The sequence below is a fragment of the Pecten maximus genome, chromosome 8 (assembly GCF_902652985.1).
Source record: "Pecten maximus chromosome 8, xPecMax1.1, whole genome shotgun sequence".
In the NCBI taxonomy this organism is placed as follows: Eukaryota; Metazoa; Mollusca; class Bivalvia; order Pectinida; family Pectinidae; genus Pecten; species Pecten maximus.
The window spans coordinates 23073377-23096111 of NC_047022.1; the positions used below are offsets into that span (position 1 = coordinate 23073377).

Sequence of the window (22735 nt, forward strand, 5' to 3'; positions counted from 1 at the left end):
AATTTCATCGACAATTGTTTACGTAAATTTTATCGACAATCGTTTACGTTAATATCATCGACAATCGTTTACGTTAATATCATCGACAATCGTTTACGTAGTTTCATCGACAATCGTTTACGTTAATTTCACCGACAATCGTTTACGTTAATTTCACCGACAATCGTTTACGTTAATTTCACCGACAATCGTTAGTACTAGTTACTTTTGATTTTACCGACAATCGTTTGTACGTTTCTACAGCCAGGCGTCTCTTCCCTATTGATCCCGTAAAACGCCATCTCTGCATTTTATAGTCATGTTTCTCTCATCACAGTCTTTGTATTCGTCAAACCTACTAAAAGTTTACGAGCCTATTTGACTATATGCATATTAAGGATCAAGGTCATCTGTTACCATGGAGAATCGATTTCTATAGATCCCGAGGGATTTACATAGAATCGCCCTTCGTTTTATTATTATCATATAGCCTCGCTAAGAGGGATAGAGTTATCTCCAATACAATTCTACATATTATAATATTGACGATGTTCTGGTCGTAATGGTTATTGTGTGAAATGTGAAAAGTATGTTCTTGTGGATTCTATACACTTTTACCAGGAGATAGAAATAGCCAGGAGCGTGATTTACATACATTTTACATATCCCTTTCAATCGAACGCGCGTGAAAGTTGTTCAGCACTGAAAATATGGCTTTGTACATGTCATGTCGTCAAAATACGCCCGGCATTGTCACAACATCATCAGCTTCAAATAGTGATACTCATGAATGATTTCAGAACCACGTTTAACTTAGCAAAACTGTAACAATTTGAATCACATATAAGACAAATTACACCTAAAATATGTTTATAAATGTGTTCATAAATGATTTGCTGATTGATAAAAATAAATTGTAGATCGGTCTTAATTCGACGACTATTTAGCTAACATAACTTTGAGATACAATGAGAGATGCTGTGTCTTGTGCTCCGGACGGTCCGTATTTCCATATTCATGGCATCTTAATTCCCAGTCCATAGACTTTTCTCCCTGAGCTTTGTTTAGATGTTATCGTTTTATTGTATATTTCAGTACGACAAGGAGACTGTGGTATTGAAGACAACATTTCTCCAATTTTTGCGTCAATGTTTTAACATTCTTATTATTTGTTTTCACCTACTGACGATATGTGACTTGAAAAATTGAGCTTTTGTCCTTAGAACACGAATGCTAGAAAAAGAACATCTAAGACTGCATGACTCTGGCTTTGGCCATTAGAAATATGTACAGTCAGCTTAGTCTGTAGTCTGTTTTAGTGTTTAACTTTGCAGTATGACATTTAAAACGGTTATTTAATTAAATGGAATTAATGTTATATAAAGCTGATCAACACGAACATACAAGCTTAAAGATCACACAACAGCTTCTTGGTAGAACAATGTACTCTGGGAGAGATGGGCAGTGTCTGTAAAGTGTCGACAAGGAAATACAATATGTAACATCGCTACATGGCGGGTAGACTGCGTTACGTGTGAAGGAAACTATCAATTTCAAAATTCTATCAATCGTCAAAACAACAAGTTTTAATGGCACATTTCAACGGGTTTATATCATTATTTATGTCCAAGAAGACAAAAAATAAACGTTAGAAATAGTAAACCTGCGAATACCCCAAACCAATCATTCTTTGTGGAGTTCGTCGCGGATTGGATGGCATACGTCACTTCCGGTTAGAGGTATAGTCATGTGACGGTTGGGTGAGTCTTAAGTTCAATATTTCTGTTTATTACGCGTGTCCATTTTTATTGTCTAAACACGTGTTATGGCAAACAGTTTTGGGTTAAATGGAAATGAAAACGTTTCAAGAGACTGAATTTGTAAAATTACTGAATAAAACCGAGAAAAAGATACGCCATGGCAACTTTGATTATGGTTTATTGCCAAACAAAAGGACGATTCAACTTTATGTTATCATTCTAAATACCAATGTTGAAGTTATGTAGATTCCAGTTGCGATGTCATGTTTCAATGTTTCAATGCATATATAATACAGCAATGCAATAATCAAAATGTCATGACAAAGCTAAAACAGCAAAATCTGAGTTGGTAGCATGAATGTAGTTACCTTTTCCCTGCCCAGCAAAATATGAATCTGAGTTGGTAGCATGAATGTAATTGCCCTTCTCTGCCCAACAAAACAATGATATCGGGAGGAATAAGGATTTGAAGCCAGAATTCTCCGAACCGTGTGATTTTCCTGTTCTAAAGATTATAACTGCATTATTTATTTGTTCAGAATCAATCACGCCGTCAGTAGAAGTCGATTGTTTGATTTCCATAATTCATATAAACACATCAGATATCAATGGGGAAATAAAACCGCAATTCTGATACCTAATAGATAAAATGTCGCGACGGTAAGATTTATACGAACTCTTTGTATCGTAAGACATCTCTATTTTGATACCGATATGATCCCAACGTTAGATATCAATGTTAGAGTACAATATCCGACGTCAATATGCGATGTCAAATTTATAGATTAAATTCCCTCCGCATATAATATTTTGATATGAAGTATCATAACTTTCTTAATGGAAAGTGAGAGAAGTTCGGAAGATGAACATTTGATCAATACGGACCGGCAAAGCCAATAGCGAGGGACGTTCGGAAGATGAACATTTGATCAATACGGACCGGTAGAGCCAATTCCACGAGACCCTTTGTCAATAGATAGCTATACATCACCGAGATTAATTAATTTCTGCAATGTGTATCCGGAGAAATGGACATCTCGTGTACATGTATGTCATATATCATGTAAATACCGGCTCTAGCCAGCCAATCTAACACTCAAACATCACACAACAACAGCGATCACTTCTCCAGTCTGTGATGGATGACTGTGGAATGAGATAGGATTTTCCCGCCAATACGTATGTTGGCGTCAGAGTGGCGCCCGTATGTTGTAACATCATCTTCCTTCTACGTAAGCAACACTTGATGTAGCCGGCTAACAAATTGGCGCGGTCGACATACAAAAACGGGCTCGTAACCGGAAGCGGTAAGAAGATGCTAAAATACATGGGGAATACCATATCGTATAACATCAACTGTACAATACGCAAATAGTGTCAATATCCAGGTCGTTCGGCTAATTTGCATATTCCGTTATGCTGGTTTGGGAATTAGTACGAACGTATCAAGGTCACATTAGGAAGAAAACTGAAAGAGATATCAGAAATACGCATGTAGAAATGAGAGAACATTACTTCGTCGTAGACGTAATAACTTCTATTATAAGTTAATGGCACAATACTGTGAAGTAAACCTTCAGCTCCTTGTGCCGTTTGAATGATAATTTAAAATTTATTTATATATATTTCACAACAATTGCGAAACAGACTGTACCAGCTTACATAAATCACTCATGTTGGCCCAAAAAGAATCGCCCGGGGGTGTTAATGTGGGAGGAAACCAGAACTTCCGGAGAAAACCACGTGGTCGGGCAGGTGACCCCATACCTTTTCACGTCTGATCGGAAAATCGAAACATGGCCGCCTAGGTGAAAGGCAAATGTGTCGCCACTTTGTTACCTTATCATTCAAGTTTCAAAGTTAAACACTGAGCTGGGCCGTGCCAGTGTGAGCTGTTTATGGGGATCTTCTGACTTTAGCGGTTCATCATTGTTAGAATTCGAAGCCACAATTTAAAGTTCGAGAAAAGAGAATAATAATGATAATTAAAACATGAAAAAACAAGAAAAGAAAAACGGATCTTAGATTCAGAAAATACTTCTCGCACAATAGCGATGAACTCTCGTGAAGGAACACAATGCGTTTCCGTTCCCCCGCAGTAATATCAATAGCAACCCTGTACATTATTTCGATGCCATATAAAATCACAGCCTTCATCTTCCAATTCCAAAGGCTCCCCTTGGTATATAATATCATGCGAGAAGATACGAGTCCTTCGATTTCCCAAGCCATGATGCATTCCGTTCGACAGTACGATTCGTTTTACACGTTAAAATTAGGAGTGCTCAAATGTTACAATTTATGTCACGCAGGAAAACAGTATAATCTTCTCCGATTGTTTGGACCAGAAAGGCGTTATATGTTTTTCCTTTATCGCTAGCTTCTGTTTATCTGCATGTCAATCTTAAATCATTCCTTTCTTTCTTCAGTAGTCTGTCTGCCGTACTTTGTTTTCATACTCTAGGTGTCTCTTTGACATCCGTCGGCATATGACCCTGGCTGTTGCGAGGACGTTCAACCCTTAAAAACAAAAACAAAAATATGCATGTCGTGTGTAGAATATGCCTAGTTACAATGATAAACATGTAACAATACCAACATTAACCAATGCATACTGCACATCCAAGGACGACCATATTAAGGTTGTAGAGTTGCAAAACGTTGACATGTCACTATTGTGTAGTGTTTTTACTGTCCAAGTAATACACATATAAATAATCGATCTTTATCAACAAACTTATTTCCCTTTTCATGTCCTAATAACTTTTTTTATCAAAAAGTAAATAGGAAACTACACTCGTACATTTGGTGTCCTGACGTACGACGAGAACAATTGCTGTCCTGACGTACGAGTAGAACAATTGCTGTCCTGACGTACGAGTAGAACAATTTGTGTTCTGACGTACGAGTAGAACAATTGCTGTCCTGACGTACGACGAGAACAATTGCTGTCCTGACGTACGAGTAGAACAATTGTTGTCCTGACGTACGATAACAATTTGTGTCCTGACGTACGACGAGAACAACTGCTGTCCTGACGTTCGACGAGAAAAATTGGTGTTCTGACGTACGACGAGAACAATTGGTGTCTTGACGTACGACGAGAACAATTGGTGTCCTGACGTACGACGAGAACAATTGCTGTCCTGACGTACGAGTAGAACAATTGTTGTCCTGACGTACGAGTAGAACAATTGGTGTCCTGACGTACGAGTAGAACAATTGCTGTCCTGACGTACGACGAGAACAATTGCTGTCCTGACGTACGACGAGAACAATTGCTGTCCTGACGTACGACGAGAACAATTGCTGTCCTGACGTACGATGAGAACAATTGCTGTCCTGACGTACGAGTAGAACAATTGTTGTCCTGACGTACGACGAGAACAATTGGTGTCCTGACGTACGAGTAGAACAATTGCTGTCCTGACGTACGACGAGAACAATTGCTGTCCTGACTTACGAGTAGAACAATTGTTGTCCTGACGTACGACGAGAACAATTGCTGTCCTGACGTACGAGTAGAACAATTGGTGTCCTGACGTACGACGAGAACAATTGCTGTCCTGACGTACGACGAGAACAATTGCTGTCCTGACGTACGACGAGAACAATTGCTGTCCTGACGTACGACGAGAACAATTGCTGTCCTGACGTACGACGAGAACAATTGTTGTCCTGACGTACGATGAGAACAATTCTGTCCTGACGTACGACGAGAACAATTGGTGTCCTGACGTACGACGAGAACAATTGGTGTCCTGACGTACGACGAGAACAATTGCTGTCCTGACGTACGACGAGAACAATTGCTGTCTTGACGTACGACGAGAACAATTGGTGTCCTGACGTACGACGAGAACAATTGGTGTTCTGACGTACGACGAGAACAATTGCTGTCCTAACGTACGACGAGAACAATTGGTGTCCTGACGTACGAGAACAATTGGTGTTCTGACGTGCAACGAGAACAATTGCTGTCCTGACGTACGACGAGAACAATTGCTGTCCTGACGGACGAGTAGAACAATTGCTGTCCTGACGTACGACGAGAACAATTGCTGTCCTGACGTACGAGTAGAACAATTGCTGTCCTGACGTACGACGAGAACAATTGGTGTTCTGGCGTACGAGTAGAACAATTGCTGTCCTGACGTACGAGTAGAACAATTGCTGTCCTGACGTACGACGAGAACAATTGCTGTCCTGACGTACGACGAGAACAATTGTTGTCCTGACGTACGACGAGAACAATTGCTGTCCTGACGTACGACGAGAACAATTGCTGTCCTGGCGTACGACGAGAGCAATTTGTGTCCTGACGTACGACGAGAACAATTGGTGCCCTGAGGTACGAGAACAATTTGTGTCCTGACGTACGACGAGAACAATTGCTGTCCTGAGGTACGACGAGAACAATTGCTGTCCTGAGGTACGAGAACAATTTGTGTTCTGTCGTACGACGAGAACAATTGTTGTCCTGACGTACGTCGTCTATTAGATTATATGAATACCTGGATCGCAATGTATTTTCATACATGGATACGAATTGTACATATGTTATAAATATTTCTCTCGGTACAACTACGACAGGAAATTCAAATCTATATCTTCGGATCATTGAAACGTTCTTTTTTAAGAACGCCGATGTGGCGCAGCGGTATAAGCTGGAGGTATTTCTGGCTAGGCGATTGGGTGCCGTAGATCGTGAGTTCGAGGCCCGGTCAGGGCACGAGTCAAAAAGTTGTCTTTCTTCGTCATTTGTGTTACTATGTTATACATCTATTCATTAGCACAATGTATCATATACACTATGTGTTGGTGGTCCGAAGATATAGATTTGAATTTCCTGTCGTAGTTGTACCGAGAGAAATATATATATATAAATATATTTAGATGCACGTGACCCACAGTTAAACATTCTAGGAAATATTTTAGATTTTAAAATAATTTTGGTACAAATACAAAGATCATAACATCTATGCTAAGACATAACATGCCTCGCCTATTGCACTAAAAAGAAACTTTAATAAACAATGACCGCGTGACTTAATTACATGTATTCACAATTTCAAATCAACAATTTTTTAAATGAAAGATTTTTTTACCATTGCTGAAATTGACAAATGTATAATATGTATATTAATACACATCTTCTTGGACCGTGTCACCGGTGGTTTATCACAATGACTCAATACGCTTCACATTACCCACCGAATTTCCATATGTAGAAATATATAATAATTTATTGCATGTAAATTGTGGACATCAAATTGTCTTATTCAGACAGGATGACAGCTCGATCAATTGGTTTTGAGTCATGTCTGAACCTATTACATCAGAAAATCTCAAAAGCACTTGTAACCCAACATCGTTTAAAAAGTCGGACGGAAATGAGAAGTTTTCATAAATCATCACAGTTATTCCCCTTTACACGTCCGGGTTTGTTCCCATCCTAGGTTGGAACATCATTGATATGATCTCCGATTACTTCAGATCACTTGCCGACCCTCATTTTCCGGACTTATCACTCAACAGTTCTGCCACCGCATTCATGTGTCATAATGACGTAACATACGGGTGACCTGGAGGGGTGACTCGTCATTGTTCACACAACTCTTCAAAGCGATGACGGAACGGAAGGTCAATTTGGTGTCAAACGTATAGCTGATTCAGTCGAAACAACATCAAATAAAATGTTAAAAAACAAACAAACTAAAACATAACCATATCACATGTTCACGAAGGAAAATAATAAGTACATGTAAAAATAATACACGTTTTCGGAACAAACTGATTGGGTTGAAAATTAAACTATGTACATGTATTGTATTTTTCATTTAGGGTCAGCTGGTGTTAATTATCCATGGTCATATATATAGTATTGGTCATCTTCTAATGAATGATATCTGAATAATCATTTAATAATACGGGTGAACATTTTATTTTATTTTTTGTATATATGATGTGCAAATGTGTGTGTCACAGTATTTTCTGTGTATGTCACAGTATTTGTCACAGTATTTTCTGTGTATGTCACAGTATTTGTCACAGTATTTTCTGTGTATGTCACAGTATTTGTCACAGTATTTTCTGTGTATGTCACAGTATTTTCTGTGTATGTCACAGTATTTGTCACAGTATTTTCTGTGTATGTCACAGTATTTTCTGTGTATGTCACAGTATTTGTCACAGTATTTTCTGTGTGTGTCATATCTCACAGTATTGTCTGTGTATGTCACAGTATTTTCTCTGTGTGTCACAGTATTTTCTGTGTATGTCACAGTATTTGTCACAGTATTTTCTGTTTTTGTCACAGTATTTCATATACAATATCATTTGGATTTGTAAGTGTTCTCGGTATAATATGCAAGCACGTGCACGCCAGGCAGAGTCGGGCCGTTTTAATTGAATTTACAAGTGCGCACATGTTGCGTCATAGGTGTAGGGGAAGAGCTCTTGCTTTTATTAATTACAGCGTGCTCGAGACAAAAACAGGTGCGGGCCACCATTTGTTATAACCAACAAATTCTGGACTCTCGAACCCAATACATGTAACAGCAAGTCATTAATGTTCTTCTCAACATAATAATTACCGTATTTCATATAAATAAACTTATAATAACAGGCGTGGATCCAGGATTTTCGAAAGGGGGGGGGGGGGGGGGGGTCCAGTAATTAAGTGATAATGCGAGCGCCGAAGGCGCGAGACGATTTTTTTTTTTTTTGCGAGGGGTCTGGGGGGGCCCCAGCGGGTCCAGGGCAGGCGGAAAATAAATATAGCAAATTTGCAATCATTCGGGATCGTTGTCTAGGGAGTAAGTTGCACGAATTCATGTATGCATTCAAAGTTATATCTGACGTGACTTTCATGTGCGAGAATAATATCGAAAGTTTGTAACTTGCTCGTGTAGAGAAAGTTATTGACTTTTCGTTAATACAGCATATTTATAAAGTCAACATGAACTAAAACAAAAATAAAAGACTTTTAAAACATTTGTTTTGCTAACGGATCAGAAATCGGAGATCGCAGTGTGTTACGCGTGCGTGACCGTTTATATATACATTGTATTAAGCTTCAACTTTCGGCCATATTTTTTTCGATTTGATTAAAACATGTTTTATTTGCATCAATATATATAAAAGGATTGGGCAAAGGCTTTCAAACTTATATGAAGCCATTTCTCAATTATATATATGTTTTTAGATCTATCCACAAATGACAACCACAACATGGTATCATCGCGAGCATACGTTAGAGAAAATTAATTTCATTACTTTCTGTGAAATTAATATATGAACAGCATCCATTTTCATTTTCATTTTTTTTTTCTTGTATAGGCAGCCGCAGAGATATCCTCAAGAAATATGGCAAAACCATGTTTCCCAGGCGCGGATCCAGGATTTCGGAAATTTAGTGATAATGCGAGCGCCGCAGGCGCGAGCCGAATTTGTTGGCGAGGTGTCTGGGGGCCGACAAGGCATTTTAAGGCTATGAAAAAAATGTCCTCCTCCGAAAAAAGGAGGGGAGGGGGGATCCGCTGGTGAATAATGATCTACGGATCTTCTATTAAATTATCACAGTTCTTTAGTTTCATTCATCATTTGCATTCATTCCAACATTTTGTTTTGTTTCGTTTATTATCTATTTTTATTTATTCATTTATATGTATTATTCATTTATTTATGTATCAGTCATTTATTTATGTATTAGTCATTTATTTATGTATTAATCATTTATTTATGTATTAATAATTTATTTATGTATTAGTCATTTATTTATGTATTAGTCATTTATTTATGTATTAGTCATTTATGTATTCATTGTAAAGTTTGGCTAGAAACACAAAAACACAACTATGGATTGATAATTTGCAAATGTGGCTTAAAAAAACTAAAGAGACGTACCTAGTGAACTACTAAAGTTTGTTTTCTTGCCAACAAAAGGAATGAGCTGTCTTATAGTTCAATAATATTTTGTCTTACAACTACCCCTGAGAATATTGAAAGAAAAATAGGTTTAGTACAGTGCATTGCCTGTCTGCTTAAATCAGTTTAAAAGTAAAGCGTTTGAATATTTTGGGTTTAAGATCGGCTAATTCCGTCAATGAAAGCGAGCCGTGACGGAAATGACCGAGAGGTGTTGAATTTGAGATACTCTCCCTGAACGCACTTATAAAGTTTAATCAATGTAGTGAAGGTTCCATGTTCCATGCCTTTAGAATTCTAAATTATTTTTTACATTTTTATTCAAATTTAGAAACGGCAAAATAGACGACAAGAAACGGAGAGGACTCGGATCTGTGTTGTAGAGAAGCTATTTAAAATCACGTGAAACTGGTCAAAATGAATGCTATATTTAACAGAAACTTGGTTTAAACTGTCCGAGTCCACCATACGTGTGTATGGAGTTTGGAACTTGCACCGAGTCCCTACATGATCCCACACACAAACAATGCCTGCATCATTTGAAAACATATAGGGTTTACTTTGAAATTGTCTATGTACATGAAATCAAATAACTTATGAAGTTCTGTGACGAAATAACATACTGTCTTTTTGTAGTATGTTGGTAAGGTACGCATAATAGCTTTTTGTTGGTGTATCATGTTTTCATACAATGAATATATACAGTTAAAACACATTTTACCATTAAACTTCATATCTTTACAACAGAACAGTCGATAATATTAAATATCACATGGTCAAGGATTAAAATTCAATCCATTTCAACTCAATTTCAGTGTAGGGTAATCACGCCTTAACTATGAATATTTGTTTGTTTGCTGAGTTTATCGACTGGTGAACTTGTAGTAGTCAGTGACTACCTCACTGAAAAACATACGGAAGGCCCGTCGCATGCCATCCTGAGCAATAAAGTAAAGTGTCTGACCCAAGGAAACAACCACGATAACACTGATCGGCCAGTTCCTCAGTTTCCCGAGAAACACAAACCGACACGGGTAGGGAGAGTCGTACCAAGCACCTCATCATCTGAGACACGCATACACCTTACGCATACATTCCGCACACTGGAGAGACCTAAGTTGTTGATAGGATATCAAGACTAATTCAAACCAAACCGTCACCGCGTTACGTGTACGGCGCTTTCACCGACTAAGCAATCGCGGCCCTTTTTATTTTCATGTCTATCTTTTTATACTACTTATATGTTGCGTTAATAATCCCGAAAAGGCCTGTTATGTTGTTGTTTAAAGGATGATCACTGCTTTCAAGCCCCTCGCTACAAGACTGTATGAAATATGGTGATCAATTTTATTTTTTAGCAGACAGAATTTTTCGAAATTGACCATTGCATGTATCTGTTTTATAAATATGCTCCATAAAAACGACAATTCATCCCGACGTGTATATTTCGATGGTATTCCGAATCTAATATCAACTTCCTATGTCTATAATTATCTGTTCAAGATAAATATTAAGTCGTAAAACCGAAAGGGAAGCAACAAGCTTTCTAGGAAATATGTTTCCTTTCACATTGATTTCTGTAATGCACATAGACATGGCGTGATGCAAGCCACGTGACTTATCCCGGCATTCTTCGCTTTGAAACGTCCCGTCAGTAATATCATGGCTAATAAATCCTGCATGGTCCTTAGGCAGTGCCATCATACGGAATACAAACTATAAACGTAAACATTGGTTATATCTAGTGTTTATTAATCAGATTTGCCCATCCGCAGTAGCATTTCATGTTTGTTTTTTCGTTTCAAATTAGGGCCGTTGCGACGGGAACTGGCGGCCGTTAATTGAACAAGAGTTAGCATTGATCCCGCTGTCCTATCGGTGGGCTGGGATTGATGTAAAATTTCACAAAATAAACTAGGAAGATAACCTTAGATAACTGATGCTTGGGAACTTGTCCGGCTCCATTGATTTTTGTTTTCCACTGTAATCATATCACATCATATTATGACATTTTCCAATTTTCTTGAAGCCGTTTTCATTATTCAAATGTCCGCGGTGCGATGGGCAGCCGCCGGCCAGTGGTATCGGTATCGTCAATTACAGCGAAGATAAATCATCATACAGTCCAATCGAGTTATATCGTTATGGTTTTTTTTATGTTTTACAGAACTGTTTTGAGAATGCCAGCAACAGTTTGGTGTCGGTATTGGGTCGAAATGGATGATGTTTGGCGTCATCGTCAGCCGGGCCAGATGACGTGCAGCCGGATACGGAAAATGGTTTGCTCGACAGGGGTCAAAGGGCATGAGATGACAAATTACAGAAAAAGTAAGTTGATTATTTAATTTAAGTTCTAGTGCAATATTTCAAAAAGATCACAGGAATTTATATACGTATGTGTGTCATTCTTGTTGTAGAGAACAGATTGGAACCAGATGACCCCTAATTGTTAATATGATATGAATCAGAAATTTAGTTTTTCTTTTGAAAACAGAAAACAAATAAAACGGTGTCCAATGGCATGGATGATACGCCTGAATTACTTGGATCATATACACATACAAATTACAGTTTTTGATACAATATTGTCAAAGAATGATAAAGGAATAAAAACAAGTAATATAGTTTTTTGTTTTCTACATTAAATTATTAAATTTATATACAGAACCATTATATGGACCAAATGATTTTACTGAGTTTACAGAAGTCTGTGGATTCCTATCTTTCTTGTGACTAACAAATTATATGACGGTTGGACAGCCGGTTCTCTGTTCAATCATTTCAGACGGCGGTGTCCCTAATTGTAAAAAAAAAAGATATTTCTGTTCTTGAAAACTTACAGTCTACGTTGTAGACAATCTTTGTGAATGACTATCAAAACAAGCACATCGGTGTACGTCACTTCCGAGTATTCAGGGGAGAACATGGTAAACTGTGATCGGCATCCAATCAACAGGAAATCGCTTTCCTACTATTGGATTGGAAAAAACTGTCTAAAACAGCTAATTTATCAATTTTAAAACTTTTGTTGTGATGTAGACTATATTTTGTAGGCAACAAAATGCACGGAAACTGCAAAACAAATCCAGTGTAATTTATCGATAAAAATAATATCGCCATCATGATGAAATACACAAGATGTAGGAATGGTTAGAACTGGAATATTTTATTATAATTCAATAACTGAATGCAGCTAAACTTATCTTTACAAAACATTAACTAGTGTCCAGTTTTTATAGATATGCATACATGGGTCTGAAATGCATTCTGGGATCGGTTTCCCAAATCATCACCAATATCACTGAGCAACTCTTGGAGTGAAATAATCGAAGCGCGTGCATACCCACCACTATCATTGACAAATCAAAGTGCGTGTACAACTGCGACAGAGCCACATAACTGAATACCACAGTCGTAATATATACAGCAGACAGAATATTGATGTTATATGAAATATGATATGCGTATATTTCGATCCAGACCCTGAAATCAGAGCTCGTCCGGACGGGCTGGTCTCTAATGTCACCCTGGGGGTAGAACTTCTATCGATCTTCTGTCCAGCCGCGATCTGAATCAATCACGTGGTCCTGCGAGGTCTATAATTTAACCATTGTCTCAGCCTTTTTAGAATACTATCACTCAGGCATTCATTTTGTTATATTGAATGACAATAATAACTTCATATAAGTCTATATATATAATCTATATTTACTATATATAATCTATATTTACTAGATATAATCTATATTTACTTTGTTTTATTTTGGAACAGCCGGAACATGGTCGCGTGCTTTTTGGCAAACAAAATAGTACATGGAAAATTAAAAAAAAAATGAATTTTTTAATCATTCTATTATCAACGTAATGCGCAAAGGCATATTTTTGATAACAAATAATGTAAACAAAATAATTAGTCGTTAAACTTAATTATCCTGGATATTGTAGTTCCGGGTTGTGTTGTATTAATACGCTGATAAGTGTAGCACGTGATGGATGGCATTTAAACGTACATCAATGCCAGAGCTCTCAAACAGACTATATAGTGACAATGCCAGACAAATGTAAATATTATCCATTGAAAATGTAGAGAAGAAAGCTGAGCATGTATTATATAATTGGAAAATGGCCGCGTGAATGTTAGAGAGCTGAAGGGTTATCTTTGTGTAAAAACGTATGAACAATGGCAGACGTAATGAAAGTTAGGATTAAGAAATCACTTACATTACACTTAAGGTGTCAACTGGAAACCAATTAACAAATCAAAGTATGACTTTTTCAACATTGAAGAAAATTGTGATTTTAACAATTACTGATATAGATGGATATTACTTCGATGAATTGTTAGCTAGTTGTTTTTTTTCGCTTCTACATACTTGCAAATTTTCGGTTGTCGCAACAGCAAAGGAGGCCAGTCAAAAAAGTGCTGTCACACTGAAACGCCACGGAAACTTACACAGGACCTTGTCACATTTCCAACCTCGCAGTCAATAATTCCTATAAAACAAAATTGGCACGGGATAGGTAAGGACTTGACCCATATCACTCCACCTGGTCACACTGACGTAAATAACAAGTGTTATTGGATTAGGCCATCTGCTTTTAAGATGGCGGAACTTGTTAGGATACAGAGTCATTATTGTCTTTATTTCCTCCTTAAAGAACATTTTATAAATAGAATTACATAGTTACAAAAGTAAACAGGATAATTAATCTAAATAAACTACACGAACATACAATATGACAAAAATTAGAATACAACAATATCAATCGTAAGGATTGTACAGATATATATTTATTTAGCTCATTAAGCCTTAAGATGAAAAGTTCAAGACTGAATAAAGAGCTATGAACTATGAACAGTATTATATACCGACACAATGCTACCGGTCTTACACCTCTTCAAAGTTCAAAGACCTGTGGAGGGGGCGAGGTACGGACAAAAATATATCATTGATGGCTTCATTGTTTCTTTGATTTTAATCATTCCTAAAATTAAACTTATTACAACGCAGAGCAACATGTTTGGTTAGGTACTTATTACATTATAATTTGAGACACTGCAAATAGGGATCAAATGTTTATTGCTTTTGTAGGCATTTCTTTGATTATCAATATTTGCAGTATATTAAGAAGTCAAAAATTATGTGTAATCAGTAACAATTTGTTCATAATGAAGAGCTTTCCTGAAATTTTTAGCTTACTTAATAATTTAAAGTTTGAAAAAATGAATTATGATGTTTAACCACAGACATATAATGCTACACTGACATTGAACCAAGGACCTTCATTTTCCACACAATTATTCTCCAAATTTCATAGATAAAAACAACAATATATATATATAGTTTCTGTTTTTCAAAAGTACAGATTTATATAAAGTATACCAGCTAAATTTATAAAGAAGGGGCTTTATTACATTTTTACCAGTGAAATATCAAAAATTATTCATTCTATAAAAGTGATATTTTTCACTAGTGAAAAATATCACTTTTGCTGATTTGACCAATCAAATTAATGATTAGAAAATACCAAAATAATTGACCAATCAGAAATCCCGACATATATGTCAGCACCTGGACAGGGGGAACTACTTTTTTTGTTTATATTAGGCCTAGTTAGCATACGGGGTAGGTTTTTCGTTGATAAAAAATGTAATAAACAGAATATCTAACAGTGTCTTCAGTAATACCAAATATATTTCACTCGTGTGGCTAATATTTTGATATTTTTCACTCGTGCTGCGCACTCGTGAAAAATATCAAAATATTAGCCCCACTCGTGAAATATATTTGGTATTTGGCTAATGTCCGGGGGGGCTTTTGTCCTACACTCGGAGGGGGCAGTCAGTACTGTAAAGTGTAAGTCTTATTCAAATACATAGCTTTTAATATACTGTTATTATATCAATATTATATGTAACCAATAGTACATGATTTGACTAAGCATAGACTTTTATATTTAATATAACTTATGTCAGTGAATTGTATCATGCAAATCTTATTTTCGAAGCCAATAAGATCCTGGCTATATGTACAAACTCTGAACTCGTTCTCCACTTTGTAATTTCTATTGCTGTTCACGTATATTACGACTTTGTATATTATAACATGTGCTAATGGGCAATATGGCCCACAGTTAATAAAGAAATTGAAATATTCTGGGACTCGGAACAAATCCCTGAACCTTCTTACTTGACAGAAGTCCCTTAATAAATAGTATGATTTGCCTTATTAAAACGACGGCGAGATATTGAAAATATAGACAATTCTAGTGATTGTTCTACCCGATTAAATCTTCAAATTAAAGTTCAAATTGTGCCTTTAATCAGTATGCCTTACGAACTACCGGGAATTATCAGGCGGTGAATTTTATGCGTAAGCTTTTGACGTAAGCATATAAACTAAAAGGATAACAATTATAGATGTTTCACTTCAAAACCACCAATTGTAAATTCAGCTAAATTGCGGTCTGTGTTTTGTGGTGAGGATATAAAATTTCGTGTCAGATCTAATTATAATAAAAGTACAGGAAATCCTATAGTCTACTCCATTGTAGACTGAAGCCTACCTATATTTTATTTTATTTGGAAAGGCATTCCTTTGAATGTTTAATATACATAAAAAAAGTCAGAGAGCATAGCTGAATTAAGTTTCAAATAGATTGATGATAAAAATTTCATACCATAAAAATTCTTACTTAAACCACAAAACGTAATGCGATGTTATAAGTTGTAAGCCCGGTAAGGGATAGTCAGTAGTGTGTTAGGGAGAGGATGGTTGGGGGAATGACTCAGTTCACTTCTTGTCACGTGACATTGAGAGGAAATTGGACCAATTGACAGGACATTTGTTTACATTAAAGACACGGGATTAAAATTGACCGGATAATGTGGTGGGGTAATAAAATTAGGTTACATACTTACAGTCGGCCAACAAGGGTACTTGAATTGTAGTAACGTCTTGTATATTATGTCTGGAATATAGAAGGATGGGAGTTGTAAGTGTTTAGAGGGAGAAGCCACCCCACAATCACATTAATATGTCGAGTCCGCAAAATATAGAAAGTACTAATTAGAAACTAGCTCCTTCCGCCTGAGATATGCTTACAGCGAAATCGGCAATGAAGTATAATGTTAAAGACATTTACATAAACCTTGCATAAAGGGTTGGCACAAACCACAGGCAAAATAGATGTATTTATGATAGATATAATACAATGTACATGTATTTACATATTGACAATGGTTTGTGCCAAGTCCACGTTCCATAAATCAAATCATCAAACTTATTTTCACTTTGATGTATTATTTTATCACCAGTGATAATAATCAATTTAAACTTTATTGTTTATTCAAAGGGACAATGCAAATACACCTAAATAAAAGGAAAACGATGAGAAAAATGTTTAACTTTCAACTTTTATGTTCATTTGTTCAATTCTCTTTACAAAAATTAGATGTATAGAGAAAATTAATCATTTCAGTATTCAACAAAGTACACTGCGTGTGCAGATATTCTAGAAAACAAAACTGAATAACTTGAAATCAAGACCAACATATAGGTATCAAAGGTGAAGTGAATAAAGTGCATGGCAGACGTGTGAATTAACTACCCCTGTGTCTGTGATGTTAGGACGTGTGAATTAACTACCCCTGTGTGTGTGATGTTAGGACGTGTGAATTAACTACCCTTGTGTGTGTGATGTTAGGACGTGTGAATTAACTACCCTTGTGTGTGTGATGTAAGGACGTGTGAATTAACTACCCCTGTGTGTGTGATGTTAGGACGTGTGAATTAACTACCCTTGTGTGTGTGATGTTAGGACGTGTGAATTAACTACCCTTGTGTGTGTGATATTAGGACGTGTGAATTAATTACCCTTGTGTCTGTGATGTTAGGACGTGTGAATTAACTACCCTTGTGTGTGTGATGTTAGGACGTGTGAATTAACTACCCCTATGTGTGTGATGTTAGGACGTGTGAATTAACTACCCCTATGTGTGTGATGTTAGGACGTGTGAATTAACTACCCCTGTGTGTGTGATGTTAGGACGTGTGAATTAACTACCCTTGTGTGTGTGATGTTAGGACGTGTGAATTAACTACCCCTGTGTGTGTGATGTTAGGACGTGTGAATTAACTACCCTGTGTGTGTGATGTTAGGACGTGTGAATTAACTACCCCTATGTGTGTGATATTAGGACGTGTGAATTAACTACCCTTGTGTGTGTGATGTTAGGACGTGTGAATTAACTACCCTTGTGTGTGTGATATTAGGACATGTGAATTAACTACCCTTGTGTGTGTCATGTTAGGACGTGTGAATTAACTACCCTTGTGTGTGTGATGTTAGGACGTGTGAATTAACTACCCTTGTGTGTGTGATATTAGGACGTGTGAATTAATTACCCTTGTGTCTGTCATGTTAGGACGTGAGAATTAACTACCCTTGTGTTTGTGATGTTAGGACGTGTGAATTAACTACCCTTGTGTGTGTGATGTTAGGACGTGTGAACTAACTACCCTTGTGTGTGTGATGTTAGGACGTGTGAATTAACTACCCTTGTGTTTGTGATGTTAGGACGAGTGAATTAACTACCCCTGTGTCTGTGATGTTAGGACGTGTGAATTAACTACCCTTGTGTCTGTGATATTAGGACGTGTGAATTAACTACCCTTGTGTGTGTGATGTTAGGACGTGTGAATTAACTACCCTTGTGTGTGTGATGTTAGGACGTGTGAATTAACTACCCATGTGTCTGTGATGTTAGGACGTGTGAACTAACTACCCATGTGTCTGTGATGTTAGGACGTGTGAATTAACTACCCTTGTGTTTGTGATGTTAGGACGTGTGAATTAACTACCCTTGTGTGTGTGATGTTAGGACGTGTGAATTAACTACCCTTGTGTGTGTGATGTTAGGACGTGTGAATTAACTACCCTTGTGTATGTGATGTTAGGACGTGTGAATTAACTACCCTTGTGTCTGTGATGTTAAGACGTGTGAATTAACTACCCCTGTGTCTGTGATGTTAGGACGTGTGAATTAACTACCCTTGTGCCTGAGTTTTTAGGACGTGCGAATTAACTACCCTTGTGCCTGAGTTTTTAGGACGTGTGAGTTTTTAGGACATTATCAAAAGATTTTTGTATGCATTCACTGCGCGATGATCACTTTCCTTCATAAGTCGTTCTTATTAGAAAAACAATTTTCTACAATCGACATGTACTTTAAAATCACCTCTGTAATATAATTAGGTGGATTTGACATCAAAGAATCAAATTCGGAGAGAAAAAAATACGATTCATATCAGCTTTCAATCAAATGGAATTGGAAATGGCATAATTTGAAGATGCATGTGTTGATAGGCCAAAACCGGAAAACTCGATGTGGACTAGAAAACACAAAGCACTCCACCTATCATTTAAGGAAATAATCCTTTTGTGGTATTAGTAGCGAGATTCTTTTGTGATGTTATAAGCGAGTATTTAATGCTCGACAGCGGTTACCTAAAAAACAAGACTGAAATGATAACAAGGGGAGTTCAAAGAACAAAGAGGAAGCCCTCTTACTCGCTCGGAAGCCTACTTGTACTCTGGAGAAACCTATACACCAGACCATTCATTAGTGCGGGAAACCATACTGGGCGTGTTCTTACAGCGGATTAGAACGTGTGCGCGTGCATAACGTACATTTCACTTATCGCTTGATAAAACAGCGAGTTTTTAAATTTCTGTCGTAATCGCTGTAACCAAAAACCATGTGACTTGTAAGATGCTTGAGCAGGACGGAAGGGACATAACTCTTACAGTTCTGTCAAGCGCTGTGATGCTTCAATAAAAGTAATTACAGTTTGAAGACATTCGTTTTGCCCGTTGTCACTATCCTAAAGGATGAATGGGAAAAGTTCGTATTTTTCGAGTAGAATGAAATAGTTGTTTGATCTAAATATAAGTTGACAGTTAAATGTGTTTTGAAGAAGAGTATTATGAAAACATTTTTCTCCCGATTTTCTTTTCTTCTCTCCCTTTATTATAATAATTTGTATTTAGTTGTATATTGTACGATACAATAGGTGAACATTCACAGGTAGCATCGTTCACACTTTAACGTTTATAAGTTCGTGTTGTTGTCCACCAAGAGCGACACTGCCAATTGTGTCGCCGCACTAGCTTGTATAGGTGGGTGCAGTTAGTGATGAATGTTACCGTGAAACGGTGCCCTTCGCGGTGTATACGAATGTTTAACTTGTGTGGTATTACACACAGTGTCATTTACATATATATTAGATCTGGTATGATAAAGAGACTAAACAAACGTATACACTCTGTTTACCTGTAATAACAGACAGGTATCAGGTGACCTTACTGTCGCCGAGATGGATGAAGACTCGATTATATTAAAACTTTTTTCTATCGATTTCATCAAATAACAAAACAAAATCGACAAACAATATTATTTTTTAATTGATTCATCGGAAATTAAACACCACAGGTCGCCATGTAAACCGGAATGAGGAGTCGCCAATCCAAACACTGTAATGGGTTACGTGAAGTTGTGGGTGTGACAGAGAGGATGACTGTTGGGAGTGAATTAATCTTAAGTAAGATCCAACAGATGTGTCGATTGAATCACTTCTCCTTTTAAACTACCCTAGAATACATTGTTCGGGCTTAATAAAAATCAATAGGTGGCACGCACCCGGTACAATCATTTGAATAAGGCATTGAAAAGGATAAAGAAATGCTGATGTTTTGGTGCGTGAAAATCTCTAGAAACATACAAAATAAATATATCTATACACAGTAAAGGAAAACAGCTCTCTCTTTCCGCTGAAGGGAAAAAGCGGTTGTATGTACATTGTATACAGCAAATTAGTACTAGCAGCCATATGGCCCGTTCGTCCGAGACATCAGTGGAGGCTGGTGTGCGTGTACAGGAGAGCGGGTAGTCAGCCACTGTACCGGTCCAAAACCGAGAAGCTGAGTCACGTAGTCTGCGATTGGTGGTGATTCTGATGGAAGCACAAACCGTAACGGCTTTGCATATGGCCGACTAAGGTCACAAGCGATTGTTGGTGTAAGTTGTGAGCAGGCTACGGACGTGTGATGTGTACATATGTACACTGTTGTAGTGTTTACGTTTGTGGATTGTAAACATGTGTGGATATGTCACTACCGCTGTAGAGGAGAGGCTTCCGCTTTATAATTAACACCGTTATTACGACTATGATTAACAAAATAGGATTATCAGTAAGACAGGACATACATGGTTAGTTTCACTGAAAGGTGTGAAGAATTCGATAGCCCGACTGGACACCTGTCAACATTGTGTGTTTACTGGGATCCCAAATCATATACCGGAGACAGATTCCAGTCGCCGAGAACAGCTGTTATCGATCTCTTGCAGATCGATTGACGAGTGATCGGGATCGATATAAGTGATCGAAAACGTTCAGGTAAAGATTATACCTGTTTAGAGATTCGAGGATTCGAGAGGGAAGAATTTACACCTGATATAGGTAAACACAGATAGGTATATTATATACACTAGTCTCTAATACCAGGTATTTAATACATTAGCATAACAAGCAAACTTTATGATAATGTATGCAATTTTCATTCATAAATACAAGGAGTGTACATACAAACGTAACTTTTCGTAGATATAGTTAACATATACTGTTAAAGACATGATTCATAATTATAGGTTCATCTTCTTTATCAACCAATTTCGGCCAACAAAAGTTAAACATAAACATAGAGAGAGGAGTCAAAGAGACGGGTTAATGGACGCGATGATTGATATCATATCTTTACAGCACGTGTTTTATAGATTATATATTGATAAAAATTAGCCTAAACAAAATTTGATATAAAGATGTCAAAATAATGATCACCGGTGTCACAGGACATCCCGGTCGGACTGTCAATACACAGCGCTGTAGGTCCCGGTTGAGTGACGCTAGTTTCTATAGGAGCTTGCATACACTCCTCTTACGTCTATGACTAATATAGGACTATATAATAGTATTATAGCCAGTGACCTATACAGGGATGTCCATTTCAACAAATGATAGGGAGTTAGATAGACTACAAATTCTTAATGATATCCTACATTTTAGAAATACGTATGATATATTGATTAAATTATAACATAAATTAATTAATTTCAACTATGTTTTGAAATCTCAGAAGTGTGTAAGATAAGAGGAATATAATTTGATTATATAGCAGTTTCTGCTGATATTCTACATTTGAAGTTATCACTGAGCCGTGCTGCCTTTATTTACAGCGGCAGGGATAACGCGCCGTAGTTAGACCTGACGAGATATAAGTTCAGTGGAAAACTATCTTCAGTTGGGGTGAATCAGTCGCTATGGAGATACATGGTGAACCGAACTCCCAGCTCGACCCCCCGGGGTCACTGGCCGCACCCACTGTTCAGGGATTACCTAGAGGTCGGGCGACCTCCCGGACGCGAGAGGAAGACTGTGATACGATAACCCGTGGTGATATGACATCTCTACTAAGTAGATTACATAGACAATATTGTGTATATTTGTGGTGTGTAGTGTTTTTCCTGACTTTATTGGAATGTTCAGCGAGCACCTATCAAGACAATGAAGCTACGGCTGTGGTAAGCATCTTTATCTGGTCCCACTAAAGACATGAATGTACCCGAAATTGTTATTTGCGAGAACATGATTGGGTTTAAGCTAATTTAATGCTTTAAGATCGTAATATATCGATTTCAAAATAATTTGTGTTATTACAATTAAAATTTGTGTTTTTATTCGGAGTAATAAACCTCTACATGATTGAATCATTGGAATATTACAGAAATGTATTTATAAATAAGTGTCCGGCCAATTCAGGTTCTGTTCAGGTCCATTCATGCCTGTAGTTTGATCTATCTTTCAAAATAAGAAACTGAGTTTAGTCTCGGCACACGTGTGTCTGGTTTACGTACAGTTTGTTCTCAAGGTTTCAGCATTTTCATATTGCATTCAATCTGATGTGATGCTGGAAGGAAATAGTAAAACACGATTTTCATTAAACGTACA

At 37.2% G+C, this 22735-nt stretch overlaps 1 protein-coding gene across 3 annotated transcripts in view; it reads left to right on the plus strand.

The window, feature by feature from the left end:
- The window catches only part of LOC117332824 (matrix metalloproteinase-2-like), a 76205-nt gene that overhangs the window by 8258 nt on the left and 45212 nt on the right, over positions 1-22735 (plus strand). The window contains exons 1-2 of one of the 3 annotated variants that reach the window (XM_033891868.1): positions 20586-21190; positions 21964-22308. In XM_033891868.1, the coding sequence (XP_033747759.1) occupies positions 22048-22308 (261 nt within the window). In that variant the 5' untranslated portion in view covers positions 20586-21190; positions 21964-22047. Of the gene's footprint in view, positions 1-11835; positions 11997-20585; positions 21191-21963; positions 22309-22735 lie in introns of those variants that run through there. The other 2 variants (XM_033891869.1, XM_033891871.1) reach the window with 2 other exon arrangements.